The 15,207-nt window shown below is 37.4% G+C and overlaps 2 protein-coding genes across 6 annotated transcripts in view; one reads left to right on the top strand and one right to left on the bottom strand.

Annotated features, from left to right (window-relative positions):
* Positions 1-4,228, top strand: part of LOC135839931 (very long chain fatty acid elongase 4-like) — a 49,359-nt gene extending 45,131 nt beyond the window's left edge. For all 5 annotated transcript variants that reach the window (XM_065356204.1, XM_065356203.1, XM_065356202.1 and 2 more), the window contains one exon: positions 1,908-4,228. In XM_065356204.1, the coding sequence (XP_065212276.1) occupies positions 1,908-2,147 (240 nt within the window). In that variant the 3' untranslated portion in view covers positions 2,148-4,228. The remainder of the gene's footprint in view (positions 1-1,907) is intronic.
* Positions 4,227-10,423, bottom strand: LOC135839932 (very long chain fatty acid elongase 7-like). The gene is made up of 7 exons (XM_065356207.1): positions 9,769-10,423; positions 8,843-9,033; positions 7,404-7,484; positions 7,021-7,077; positions 6,398-6,503; positions 6,093-6,229; positions 4,227-4,880 (listed from the first exon to the last, which is right to left on the bottom strand). The coding sequence occupies exons 1-7, from the start codon at positions 9,830-9,832 to the stop codon at positions 4,683-4,685; spliced, it is 834 nt and encodes a 277-aa protein (XP_065212279.1). The 5' UTR covers positions 9,833-10,423; the 3' UTR covers positions 4,227-4,682.
* Between the last annotated feature and the right edge of the window lie 4,784 nt (positions 10,424-15,207).

The raw sequence follows: 15,207 nt of genomic DNA, 5'->3' as shown, positions 1-15,207 counted from the left end.
CGTGTTAATAATATCGGTATAATTCTCGATCTTCCGCATTTTGAAAATACTCGTACCTAGGTGTTGTACATTCAATGTCTTCGTCTTCGTCTTCGTCTTCGTCTTGATAGGTACTTATTGGATATTGTTATCGTAACTCGTACGGCGACGAATCAGTTGCATTTCGCGCTAGGTGGGTTTCTGATTAGGTAGGTAGTGATTTGGAAAATATATAGGTAGGTTAGGTACCTATTTGTACGTCGCCGTCGGAAACATTTTAAACGAAATGTTAAAACCGCAAATGGCCTAACGACGCGACGCGACGCAACAAAATCGCCGAAATTTTCATTTAGGTACATAGCGTACGTACGTGGCCTGGTGGGTAGTTCTATTTTGATACGCATACGATAGGTGTCCCAGATCTCTTTTCTAGCGTTGGCCTCAATTCAATCGCCCCCCTCTTGTGGGCTGTGGGCATGGCCCCCCTTAAATCGATGTTATTTAATTTGTCGATTGATATGTTTTCGAAGTCGTAGAATTCGAATCCGGAGGTACTGTATTTTTTTTAGAGGTGGAGGGTGAGACGTGGGGAGGGGGGGGAAGTCGACGGACAAATGAGCGCTGCACAAGCCCAAGGACAAACGATCGTCTTCGTCGCGAGATCTTTATTTGAAAAATACCTATAGGTACCTAATTCGAATCATCCCCAGTTTTTTTTCGCAGTTTTTTGGGCTCAGCCCCCTACTTTTGACCCGAGCTACTTGCGCGCCACTTCTCTAATCTTTCTGCTCTCATTTGTATTGTTGTCTGTAAGTTCCGAGTACCTACTCATTATGTAGAATAACTGCCCTTTCTCGATTACCTATCGGTTTTTGCGGTTTCGTTAGGGTAAATGAAAACCGCGCGAGCCGAAGGGCACAGATTTTTCCAAATATCAAAACTTCAGACTCGAAGATAAGTAAACGATCAGAACGAGCCATTACGTACGATTTTAAAATAACGGCGCGGCGCGAGTTAACATTTCTACGAGAACTGGGGCTTGTTCGAAAAGTAATTGATCTCGTTGATCCGTGTAATCAGATTAAAATCAATCGTACCATCTGTGGGAATTTTCACAAATTTTCATGATTTTAATTTTTACAAAAGAACGAGTGGGCCTTTTCAAAACAGTTCATCGAACTTATACTTAATTACCATTTTTCAGCGAGTGAATTATTCTTTCAGATTTTACGAATCGCATTACTTTATTTATTGTTTTAAAAGGCTGAAATTCAACAAAAGCAAACATTTTTAGCCATGTTTATAATGTTTGTTAGTAAATCAGTATTTGAGACAAAATGGCGTCATCGAACGAATCATTCGGAATGAAAATTTAAAACGATGTAAATGTCGACGTCGACAATTGTTGTGCGGGGTCCTAGTTGTCAAAAAGTTTCGCATTTTGCTTAAATTGCCAGAAAAATAGGTAGGTAGCTAGGTACCGTTTTCCTCGCCAAATATCGTCAAAAAAGCGTCGTATTTGTCAAAATTTTCAAAATTCTTGTTTCATCTTTACATTGTCGGGAGTTTTCAGTTTCCCTCGTATATGTAAGCTTGATGACAGGTTGAGGTGGTAGGAGTGGGTACGAGAACTCGCACCCCCTTATTATCAATAAAAAATATACCTAGGCCTAGGTATTGAAGAAGAAAAAAAAAGGAGTTCTCATTTGTGGCAAAATTATCAGAAAGTTCATTTTTGTCAAAAAGTCCTACGTTTTGCCCAAATTGTCTCTCGATTATGTTGAAAATTGCCAACAAAAAAAGACATCCTACCGTCCTCCCCCCCCCCCCCGAAAAAAATTTATGTTTTAATAATCTAAAATTATCTTCGTAGGTACCTATTAAAATTTAAATTTCTATCAACTCATTACGGTTATTACTATTCGCAGGTACAATTCGTAATCATCATCGTGTACATGGCTACTTTACTAGTAGCCAGCTGTCAAGTACCCAGAGCACTCTCCTTTTTCATAATCTTACAAGGAACTACTTTCTTCGTGTTATTCGCCAATTTCTACGTTCAAACGTACATCGTCAAAGGCAAAAGCAAAAGCAAAAGCAAACCTGCAACAGTGGTAGCAAATGGCAACGCAGGTATCCACGTTTCTCCGGTTGATAAAGTCAAATAATCCTGGGAATTATTTTTGAAAAAAAAAAAAAAATAGGTACCTAATAGGTAATAATGAAAAAAAAAACAAACAAAAAATAGGTACCTGTATTTTTGTATTTGCGCGTACCTACGAGTATACTTGAAAAATGAAACCAAGTAGGTACGTCTACGTAGGTACGCCATTTCTCATTTGTATTTGTTTTGCGGTTAAAATTACAAATATAACGCGAGAATGTGACGATAAGCTGCCATAAAAAAGAAAAATTATTTCTGTTTAGGTATATACATTTACGAGTATCTACTGAATAAGTATAAAACTATACTTACTGTACTTTCGCGGACTGTGTTTGTGTTACGTTAACCTTTCTTTAAAATAGTGATAATTTGTTCGCTTTATTTCCTAGAATAATACATATCGTATGTATAACAATAAGTAATGTGTTTGAACTAAGTATACGTATTTGTATTTTGTGTTGCGTATACGAGCATGTACGTATACGACATACGTACTTAGTTGATTAGTGAATTGAATCTCATTTATATGATGCGAATAAGTTACCAAATTTCTTTTCACGATTGACGTATTATTTTTAATGTGTAAGAGGTGTAGATGATATTTTTTTTGAAAAAATGTATCTCGATTTTACTTTTGGCTCGGTAAGTAAATGAGGAGGCGGATAGCAAAACGCAATAACTCCATTTTTGTTTTTTTTTTGGGAAATTAGGAAAAATTGTCAGGAGGGGAAGGGTGGGGGGTCGAGTTCCGAAATTGGTGTCAAACGAAAGGGGAAGGTGCCACAAATAAAATTTCCACTCAATTTCAAAATTTCGGTCACCTGGGTAAGCACAGTGAGGAAAACAAAAAAAATTTATCGCGTTTTGAACGCAAAATTTTTTTTTGGTGTTTTTCTGCAAAAAAACGTATTTTTTATTTGAAAAAATTGAAAAATTATAGAAAAAAACTTACGTTTAATCGAGAATTTTCGATAAAAAACAATTAAAAAACTGGAATGTGAAATTCAAACAATTCCTGCGTGTGATATGGCATTCAGAGAGTGGCAACGAAAGCACCATTTTTTTAAGTAACTCCTACCCAACGATTTTCGGTACCCACCCGATGAAAAAAAAACAGTGTTACCACATCTGCGCAACTGAAATGTATAAAAAGTAGCGGAGTTATCGCGTTTTGCAAACAAAATCTCATTTTTTTAATGCACTTAGCTCTAAAATCAGACTTGTTTTCCTCGATTGCGCTATGATATTCAACTGATGGACAAAATCTGACACCGGGAATGGATTCCCCGTTGAATTTTACATAAGGATAGATATCAAACTCAATTTTCGTAATTTTGGAGTTATTGCGTTTTGCTATCCACCTCCTCAAATGATAAGTTTACTTAAGAGCTAGGTAATTAGCGTTGAATTTTCAAAGTTAAACTAAGTAGGTAGTTGTATTTTCGATTCGAGTGTATTCGAGTGTATTCGAGTGTGCATATAATTACGAATACTTACCAACGGATAAAGTATAACAAATTTGCATTACCTACCTACCTACTACCTTTTCTATTTACTACAACAAAGAATATTCGCGATTAATTAGCACGTTTATCGAATTAAATACTGTCGTATAATGATTAAGTAATCTTTCCTATTGATTACCTACCTTTTCCTTTCAAGTAGGTAAGGTATTAGGCATAAAAATCTTGTTGTTGTTGTTTTTTGTTTTTTGTTTTTTTTTTCAAGTAGGTATGTAGGTAGGTATTTCGTCGTAAATGCATCGATGCAAAAAATAATGCTCCAGAGTCGAATATCTCGCTTTACGTGAAACTGAAGGCGAAAAAGCGTTTGTACTCGTATTCGGCGATATGGTGTTCCATGACTCGGCTTTGAAACGATTCCACGCAATTTTTTTTACTTAAATTGATTTTTTTAGCGTACTTATTATTTATTTCAACTTACCTATTTTCAAATCGCGCTAATTATTTCGAGGGTAGTCTGTGTTATAAATTTTGTACGGAATAATTATTTGTAATACCTAGTACCTACATATGTATTTATACTCGTAGTTACAATTAGAAATAAATTTTATACCGAAAACTATCGGATATTTTAAATTTTATTATCGAAGACAAGGTTCGAAGAGTATGTAACATCGCAAGATGAAATTACACATACACATACACATCGCATCAGTCGTACCTACACCTACGTATTGCTGGTGATAGGTAATTAGGTAGGTAGGTAGGTAGGTAGGTAGGTAGGTATCTATGTGTACAGTAAAATGCGTGAAAATGTATTCTCGATTTAAAAATTGATTACAATAGCCAACGTTGATGCGAAAACAAAATGATGGAAAAAAAGAAGAAATACAACGTTAAGATAATATCACAATGTTATAAATACAAATAAATAGATCACGGTTGATTTTAAAAACGAAAAAAAATAATAATAGGCTACATAGGTACCTAATGATAAAAAAATACTCGCGAGTTGAAAATTATAAAAATTGAGACGAGAGTAAAAAAATCTCTATAATACGTAGGTATTAAAAATATTACGATCGTTTACATCTTTCGGTAAAATTTCTAACACATTTTGATTTTTCTTTGAAATACTCTTTCCTGTAGAAATTTAAAAACATGAGTAAAAATACACTCGTGTGGAAGAACATGTACATGGACATGGCTCGATGAACTTTGCAATCAATTACTAGTAACGTCATCAGGTAGGTTAATATAATTGCGAATTGAGTCTGAAACAAAGTAGCGCGTAAATTAAATAGGTACCTACATACACTCGTTAAAATGTGGATGATATACTCGTAAGTGACCCGCTCTGACAAAATCGACCATTTCGACTAAATTTCAAAAAATGTTTTTTTTCTCTAAAATCTGATCTTTCAACCCTTAAAACTCATTTTAAACGTAATTATTTCGGAGACTTTTTTTTCGTCAAAATGGTCGATTTCGTCAGAGCGGGTCGCGTATATTTTTTTTAAATTCGACGTGAAAAAAAAAACCACAGAAACCCGAATGGAGCGAAAATTTCAATTATCTACCTATGAAAGTAAAAGACAAGCAAAAACAAGCCCGCACGAAGCGAGAGCAAAGTTTGCAAGAATTCGTGTCAAGAAAGAGTGAAAATATGTAAGTACCTACTACCTACTACCTAGTATATTTTTGGCTTTAACATGGGACGACCCGTTGCCGTTGGTGTGTCGCGGTCGGGGCCCCTGACGAGTGACGATGAGCAGCGCGCCATGTCAACATCGTATAGACCAGTCCACCACCGAGTGGTGTGATAAGTGATACGAGTATTATAGGTAAGTATTTTGTATCGTATGGTACATAAGTACGAGTACCATACGAGTATAGATATACGATACGACGACGTATGTACTTATTCATATCAATAGGTGAACCGAGTACTTTTCACCTCCGTTATAATACAAGACTTTTTGGGCATCCGGTTTTTAGAATCATCCATCATCCCGCGAGTGTTTGATTTTCAAAATTAGGCTTCTCACGCTAAAATTAGTAAAAGCATATAGGCCTATGTACATACTCAGGTATCAAGAGGGACAAGTTTTATTCGCAGGTGAAAAGAAACTGTTTTTATTCTTTGAAACTACGAGTCGCGATTTTGGTGTTGACACGATTGCACTAAAATGTATACCTATCCGTATTACGAGTATGCGCTATAACTGCTATACGAGTATGGTCATTTTCACCTCCGGACAAAAATTGGTAGGTATTTAGACGTTTTAGACTTGATAGATGACTATTTTGAGGATATACTCGTACATACACGGCGATACGTTTTGGCCACCGGTTTTGACGTTTTCACCTCCCATTTTGGAGGAGAACAGGAGCGTACTCGTATGCATCGTGTGAAACGAAGGCGAAAAAGCCGCGCTTAGAAGATACGAGTAGGAATTTAAAAAGAAAAACCAAATCAAACTTACGAGTTGCATCACGGTAATGTATTTCTTCCACCAAAGATACTTTTGAATTGACGGACCCAAAGCGGCCAAGAAATAATACATGTACATGATGACGTGAACGAACGTGTTGAGGGCTCCTACAACGATACCTTGTTCAGCTGCGACAATAAAAAATGCATTCGTTTCAATTTATTATTCGGTTCGAATAAGCGGATGCGCGCGGCGCGGCGCGGCGAGTACCTTTCTTACTCGTACGAGTAGGTAGGTACTAGGTACATTCTGTACTGTAGCGTTTGCTTTTCTCGCAATTCGCGCCATGTGCTTACTTTTTAAATATTTCAAGTATAACCACGTGTTTAGAACCATACTGGAATGATGATAAACGTGCAAAGCCGTCACTTGAGATTGTTTTTTTCTTAATACGAAAAATACCTGTAAAAGGCGATTTGGCGATTAGGCGATTAACGACGGGTTCGGTTAATTTCTTCGTAAGGGTTGCAAAAATCTGCATGGCGAAAAAAGTTGCCCTCCACCTCACCCTCCCCCTCCCTCGTAGCACATCACTTCGTCACGCCTCGCGCCGCGCCGCCTCTTCCAACGCTTTACACGTTTCCGTTTCAACGACGACGATTACCTACCTAATAAAACCGCACCATCAAAAGGACGATTCTGAGTCGACAAAAGCGCGTGTAGTTTATGGAAAAATGAAAAAATATTTTTTCTCAACAATAATTTAGGCGCATCGTCTCGGTCATTGGTCATAATTTTCCAAGTTTACCGGCGCGGCGCGGCGCGGCGCGGCGCGGCGCGGCGGCGCATGTTTTTCGGATTCGCGGTAATTGTTTAATTTCAGTGTGCCATACCATGCCATGCCATGCCATGCCAGATATGAGTTGGGCCTATAACTTAATTCACTAGGTAGCTTTGCTAATAATTACGAACAACGTACCGTATCCAAAAGTTCGATGATTTTCGAAATGAAATAATACCAGCAAGTCCTGTAAAGCTGTAAGAAGCACTATGTTATAATCGAGTAAGTACAAGTACGTACCTATAGTTAGCTTATAATCTATTAATTACACATACCTAGACCTAGGTACATACGTATATGTGTACGTTGGTATTTAGGTAGGTAGTTATTCCTACTCGTAATAATATGTAATCAGTAATTACTGTCGTAATAACTCTGAACTTGACTTATAAACGTAATTCGAATGAATTTCAATGGTTTCTCAAGTAGATAGGTAGGTAGGTACGTACGAGGTACTTTCTTAGTGGGTAATGGCCTAATGGCCTAATGGGTATTGGGTATTGGGTACCCGTATGTTTTACCTGCCGGGTGAAGGGTAGAGTGTTCCTGTCTGGATGAGGTACACAAAGATATTTCCACGGATATGTCATCGCCCTTAAGTACTGTAAATACAAAATACAAAATACAAATACGAGTGGGTAACTGGGTACGGTACACGCAAACTACGATTCCGTTCATCGGGAATCGGTTAAGTATGCAATACCTAAGTAGCCTAGGTATTCTATTCTATTCTATTCTATTCTATTCTATTCTATTCTATTCTATTCTATTCTATTCTATTCTATTCTATTAAATTAGCGGATTTGTCGATATTGGTACCGCAGATTTACACCTCTAACAATAATATGGTAGGTACACGGTACAAGTAATCGTATACGAGTATACCAGCTATAATGTCGACAAATAAGTACGAGTACGTCACAGGCCATTTTTAAGAAATTTTCATTAGGCGGGCAAGAGACAGTGGCATAGCCAGGGGGGAGGGGTAAAGAGGAACGTTGCCCCCACTCGCGAGTAAAAATTTGAAATAAAACATGCAAAAATGGCCTTTTTACATATGAAGAGTGATATTCCAAAACGCGCTTTGTCCATTTTTATTGAAAATTTTTTTAGCAGTATCTAGTGGATGAAGTGTACACTTACACTCCTACCTCATAAATCCACCCAAATAAAGTGTTAAAATTGCCTAAAAAGCCAATTTACCCGTTTAAAGGGAAACTGTTTTTCCTCTTTCCTGAAAAGTTGTGAAAATGGACAAAGCGAGTTTTGGAATATCACTCTTCATATCATCTTTGGGACCTAATTTTTCAAAAAGTGTTCGCTCTCTCTCATATTACACATCACGAAAGGTTTTCAGAAAATTACCTCTAAAATCCGGTTGTTCTGTTCGGATGAAAATGAAAAATTTGCGTCTTCCATATTACGCTTCGAGTATTACGAGTAGGCCTATTTCTAGAATTTTTCTGCTTTTCGCATTGCAAAATATATTTGTTTTGAAAAATTTGTAATTTGAAAAGCGGAACAGCGTCAATTTTAATGAAAGAATTTGGTTTGTGTATAATCTCAACATTTTTCAAATTCAACCGTAGATTTTTTGAAATTCCAACTGCGCAGACGAGAACCAAATTGGCCCGAGCGAAGCGAGGGCGAAAGCTTTTCAAAATTTATAGTTTTTAGAAGTAAAACAGCAATAGGTAGGTACCTAATTTTAAAGTAAAAAGTCTCCACCGCAGAGGCGCAGACATTCAAAAAAAAAATAATAGGTACCTACTTTCCAAGCGCAGTTACGAATAGGTTGAGAAATAGAAAATAACAAGTTAGCTTTTGAAAAAAATAATAATTTCGAGTGCAAATTATAAATTTTCTCGGGCAAATCGAATTTACTGGGTGGGCAATTGCCCGTGCGTTTATATGTTAAAAATGCTCCGGTACGTCAGCTTAGGTATGGATAATAAATTACCGTAGTAAACATGTACGCGTTGAATAAGGCGATGGCTAAATTATAAAATAAAAGCGCAGCCTGTAATGGAACTTGTTTCCTATTCTGCATCCACTGAGGACCAAATTTCAGCACGAATAGTAAATACGCAGCCAGTATGCCGATTACCGGTAACAGATTATCCATCAGAAACCACGAATCTACTTCCTTATCTGAAATTTGGCAAACACGAAAAAATTATACCTATAGTACTCGCTACTCTGCTCGCAAATGAAACATTTTCAAAAAAGTAGGTACCTCTACCTACGGTGATATAAATTCCTTATTTTTTTTTTGTTGCCGTTTTTTTTTTTCGACTCGAAGGTGCTTTATGACCAACGTGAGATTCCCAAATTGAGGGCGAGGGGCTCCGCACATAGAGAACCGACATCATATCTTCGAGGAGACGGCGCGGCGCGGCGCGACAAAGGTATTTTCTTGAAAAGAGGGTTACGTAGCTGTAGCTGTAGCTGTAGCTGTAGATCGATAATTCTAATACGGAATACGAGATATTTTCAAACAATTTCCATCGATTTCGATTTATTCTAATTTTTTGTGTTTTTTTTTCAACTTTGAGGGGCTCCTTACTAGGGGTCGAATATGGTTTGAAGGGTCGGGGCAAGTTTTTTCTTGAAAAGGGCGATCATTTAGAAAAATTTTGACGAAGAAACAAAGAACCAATTTTCATAAATGTCATTTTTTTCATTTTTTTTTTTTTTTTTTTTTTCAACAAGGAACTCGAAGCCTGGGGCTACTGGCGCCACTTTTTTATACAGATAGGGAGAAATGAAAAATAGAGATAATATTATTTCCTCGCCCGAGTTCACAACTGGGGGGGAGGGGGGTTTGGGAGGTGGAGTATTGCAACTTTGCAAAATAAGGTAGGCAGAGGTACACGTGCTACTCACCATAAACATTATCCTTGATGGTTAAATCTAGTTGATATTTGAACCAGCCTGCGATCGCTGCCATTTTTTTAGAATTTTTTCCAAACGTCACTATGTAGGTAGGTAGGTAGGTACTGGTTTACGCAGATTGTCACTTGTCTCGCGAACAGTATCGAACGAATTTTGCAATTTTTAATAAGTTACCTAACTCGAACCAACGTTAATTTCACAGATAGCGTCGAAAATTTCGCTGTAGGTAATTATCGTTCACGTGGTCACTATACACAAAATAACCGTTAAACTGCAACTAAAAAAAGTATATAAAAAGCCCATTAAACGTTTTCTAGCGCGTAGAACACAAGCACACGCCGCGCCGCGCCGATTTGCAAATAGCAATGTCACGCAGTTTTGAAAAAAATCAAACCATTCGCCTATGACAAATAAAAGTTGAACTTGAAAAAAAAAATATATCGCGCTTACGTTTCGTATAAATGTAGTACCTACGTGTATGTAGATGTACATGTACCTATTACTCGTATACGAGTTACGAAGCCGCTCGAAATAAAGGAGGCGATTTTTTTCCACATCAAAAAATATACAACTGCACTAGCGGCCGTGGTCACATCTTTCGTACGAATGCAAAATACGCGTATCTACGTACATTACATACATTGTACGAACTACGAACCTATTAGGTACCTACTCTGTGAGGCACATTTCATCTCTGCATGATTAAAGAAACTAAAGAGAAGAGAGAGAGAGAGAAAAAGAAATTTTCCACGATGATATCAATAGGTACCTTAATAGAGGAACCGCACTCTATTGTATCGAGTACATTACGGGCAATGCGATTCTTCCGGCACTGCGGCGGCAATTTCTATTAAAAAGTTGTTACTCATCGAGCACGTGAAAAATATACTCGTATCTACAAGTATCTACCTACTCCTACATACGAGTATGTACCAAATCTCTAGCGGTGTGGTGCGGCGCGGCGCGGCGCGGCGTTAGATATAAATTTTGATGTAAAATACAAAGCCCGCAGGATTTTACGCGATTAAACGTGGATTTTGGTTTTCGACACAATACACAATATACACAGACACACTGTGTCGCGTCGGTTTTTTATTACCTTCAATTAAAATATGGGAAAATCGCCTTATGTATCGTATGTAGGTACTTACTCGGTACTCGTACGTACTACGTACTACGTACAACGTACACCATGTACGAGTGAGTACATTGTACACATATACCGAGTAATGCACTCGTACTTTTGAGCGTAGGATGGGTTTTCTTTGCTTGTGTCAGACGATTCTTTGAAATTACTCGTATCACGTAGTACTAATCAGTAGAGTTGGAACGGTGACATTTGGTATTCCGGTTAAAATATTCCGCAGGAATATTCGTTGTACAATGTACATAGTACATCTACGTACATTTTTAAACTTATATACCTAGGTACTCGTAATAGTTGTAATAGTCGTAATAGTCGTAATACGTACCACTCGAGAATATTAGGCCTAGGTATTTCGTGTAGACGACATCCAGTTTATAGTATTAATTTTGCTAACGCGGTATTAATTTGCGGTGGCTGGAACAGCAGTACCTACTGTATAACTCTTTCTGTTTTCAATTAACCAGCCATAATCGCAACGTCCATGTTCCAAAGGGTGTGTGAAATTGTACGTCTACGCGTATATCGTTAATTTCGATTCGTTTCAAATTGCAATAATATACTAAAATTTCGTGCTACAGGTGAAAAGTTGACAAAAATTCAAAAATTACGATTAAAATTTCACTATTAACCTTGCTAAAGAGAGCAAAAGATTTATGTACTACATTGGTTTTACTACCTACTTATATACAATATACATACTGTATATACTGTATATACAACGGAGGATTTTCGTTGTCGTTGATAAAAATATAAAATCGAGAATTTTGAAAATTGTTTATTTTCAGAATACGAAGTAACCAAACAATTGGCTGCAAGAATATTTGGCTGCGAACAAACAATCAAATTGCAGTAGACAATTTGGCATACCGAGGGGAAAGGCGCGGCGATTACGTCGATTCACACTGCACAGCGCAGCAGTGTGCGATAAACAAACCCTTCGAACGAACCAATTGTTTTGTTTTTTGTTTTTTTTTTCAATACAATTCCGCATTTTCAACCACACGTAAATAGCAGATATTGCGAAATGCGAACACATTTTTGAAAAATGCATGCTAGAATTGAAATAGAATTTTAATACATACGAGGAGCTTGGTTACAAAGTGACAAACGCCACAGGGTTGATTTTGAGAAAATCTACGTTTTTTGTTTCAAAAATATACAGCATTGTAAAGGCGGGGGATATTTGGCAAATTGTAGCGATGATATCGAGTAACAAAATTACAAAAAATATCCTTCCACCATCACCCCCTACCACTAATAAAAAGAACCTGAAAATGCACTCGTCTGATTTTGAAATCAAGATGAAGATAATTTGAAATTGAAGCTGTCTAGATCAGTTAGGTTTTGATATGTATAGGATTTTTAACCCTCTTTCCATTTCTAAGGTCCCTTAGTTTCAAAATAGTACATAAAAGGTCAAAAAACGCGATCAAAGTTGCGCCTTAGTTTCAAACACGGACATGTGAACATTATCTTAGTTTCAAAATGAGACATATATCCAGGATATGTCTGTTTTTGAAACTAAGACAATTTGCACATGTCTGTGTTTGAAACTAAGGCAAAACTTTGAGCGTGTTTTTTACCCTTTTACGTACTATATTGAAAATAACAGACCTCGGCAATGAAAAGAGCGTTAAAAATCCTATAAGAATCGATATCTAACTCGAGTTTTGTACAAGTGGCGTTTGTCTAACTTTGTAACCAACCTCCTCATATACACCTACACCTACATAAGAGTATGAGATGAGTAAGTACGTGAAAATAAATGAATTACATTAGACTTTATACTTATGTATACTTACTCGTACTTCGTATACTACCCAGCTAGAAATATTGAGTAATCGTAAAAAAAAGTTGAAGCTTTTTTGAAATATTGTAATTGCAATATTGTACAATGAAAAGTTGTATCGGAGGATCGGAGGTTGAGGGTGCAATATTATTCCTATTGTCATATGCCGGACTAAGCATTTTAGTTTCCTTTTTCAAAATTTAAAATTCAAATTCGAAATAGGTAATCGATTTTCAGATTACAAATTTACCCTCTGAAATAGCTATACCTATCTTCCAAAGCGGCTGCGCTCGCTTTTCTCGGGCTAATTTCCACTCGAATTACTCGAATTGACGCGTTTTCTAAAAATCCAATAATGAAAGTAGATAAATACGCGCGTATAAATTTTTTTGATGCTTTTCGTCCTCTCCCCTCCCCTCTCTTCCCCTCCCTCCCAAAAAAATACCACAATCCTAAAAGTTTGGCCTTAATGAAAGAAAAAACTACCTGCAATATGTACACTACAGTAGGTAGGCATTTTCAAATGCTTTCAACATGGACCCTGAAATCCGTTTGCGCCGCTGCCGATCGAAATACGAGTACTTGTGAGAAAAAGGTTCCAATCCCAAACTTTAGAAATTAGGATACAAATTTTTCACCAATTCGGCGATTGAAAAAAAATGTAGGCGCAGGCGATAATAAAATAAAATGTGAAAATGAACAGAGCCGAGAAAAAATTCTCGACGTCGCAGTAACTCTCCAGTAACGTATTCGTCGAATTTGAAATTATTTTCCCGAATTACCTACTTAATTAGGTATCCAGCGACGGAAAAAACTGTAGAATAAATAAGGAAATTGTAAGAGTTTCCAATTTGTAGCTCGTTTCGTACGTAGATAAAGATATATAGGAATAAAATACTCGTATTTGATTTTTAAATCGATGAAAAGCTCGCCGCGCCGTCTGATTAGGGTCACAATTTACCATTTTATTTGTAATTGTGTCTTATGCCGCGCCGCGCCGCGCCGTGGCGATGCCGGGGCAAAAAAATTTACCCTACGTTCGCGAGCGCGTTTCAATTTACGTAGGACGTAAGGTACGAGTAGGTACGGTGCGTATTTTCAGTTTTGTCAGGAATACCTATACTCGTACGAGTATGTACTCGTATAAGCAAAATTTTGCAAAACTGACTGCGCTCTAAATACCTTACTTAATATTATACGAGTAAACGAGTATCTTCGTATTGAAAAAAGAAAAAGCAATAAAAAATGTATCTTGGTGAACGAATGACTGAATGAGGAATGATTTATGACGACATAAAACTATTTACACGAGTGCAATACGCGTGTTTTCAGACGTGTACGAGTACGAGTACGAGTACGAGTACGCGTACCACCTCTACCTATAGGTACTCGTAGGTATCGCAAACGTGTATGGTACGTTGTAAATTGTTAACAGCTTATAGCGTACCTCTACCTACCATAAAATGAACTTTAAATATGATAAATTGTTAGAACACTCTGTTAATGAAATGGCAAACGAGTGCCATGCCACTGCCATACCGTCGTACCGCCATACCTCTAGCTAGCAGCAACGTTTACCTTACTTTTTGGCTGATAGGTATCTACGAGTACCTATCTATCTATCCATCTACGACTACGTAGGTATCTGTGCAAAATCAACGTGCCATAAGTACCAATACCTAATAGGTACTCGTAGGTACATATTACGAATTCGTCAAAAAGATACCAACAATGTTTCCAATTCGTGGAACTTGGCCTGTGAGCTGCGCTAGCGCTTCGGAGTTCGGAGACATAATTAGATTATAATCTCGTAGGTATTGTAACACTTTCTATATGTACTATACAGTATACACTTATAGGTATGTACATACAATTGTACATGTATACAGATACACAGACACACTACACAGTGCGAAATAGCGAGTGTAACTACTACGGACTACGGTCTATGGTACGATACGTAGACGTACTTATGAATTTAAAATGAAAATTTTTCCATCCGTCAATGGTAGGTAGACAGAGACACTAGCACTCAATATCCACGCTGAATACGCCGCGCCGCGCCGCGAGGTGGTGTACCACTTGTATGTACCAGTGTACCTACTCGTACGAGTAGTACCTCTACCTATACTACTCGTATTGTATAGGTTTCATTTCATTTCATTTACTCGTAGCGTACGCGTAGGTCTAGCTACCATTAAACAAGATAGGAGGAGAAGAAGGGTACTTATACGAGAGAAATATTATAGGTACCTATACCTACCTATTTTCGATTGTGGTGATTTAATGAACAATGCATCGCATACACCTGGCCAGCCAACGTTCTACATAATCGAATCGCACTTCTAATGACAATATAGGTACATACAATCATACTAGATGTACAGTACACGGTACGGTACAGGTATAGGCAGGTCTAGGTACTTCGTACAGATGGACACAATCGCCAAATTTTTTTCTCGTGTCTGTTTACATATACGTGCCTATGGCTATA

The sequence above is a fragment of the Planococcus citri genome, chromosome 3 (assembly GCF_950023065.1).
Source record: "Planococcus citri chromosome 3, ihPlaCitr1.1, whole genome shotgun sequence".
NCBI classification, from domain to species: domain Eukaryota; kingdom Metazoa; phylum Arthropoda; class Insecta; order Hemiptera; family Pseudococcidae; genus Planococcus; species Planococcus citri.
Note: the sequence above shows the minus strand (reverse complement) of the source record. Positions and strands in the feature narration are given on the sequence as shown.

Bases quoted from the DNA above. Each gene is read 5' to 3' on its own strand.
- LOC135839932 (XM_065356207.1), bottom strand. From the start codon at position 9,832: ATGGCAGCGATCGCAGGCTGGTTCAAATATCAACTAGATTTAACCATC. The intron at 7,485-8,842 runs GTAATTTATTAT...TTGTATTTACAG, and splicing joins ACGCGTACATGTTTACTACG to TACTTAAGGGCGATGACATA. The intron at 6,504-7,020 runs GTACGTTGTTCG...CGCCTTTTACAG, and splicing joins TCATCGAACTTTTGGATACG to GTATTTTTCGTATTAAGAAA.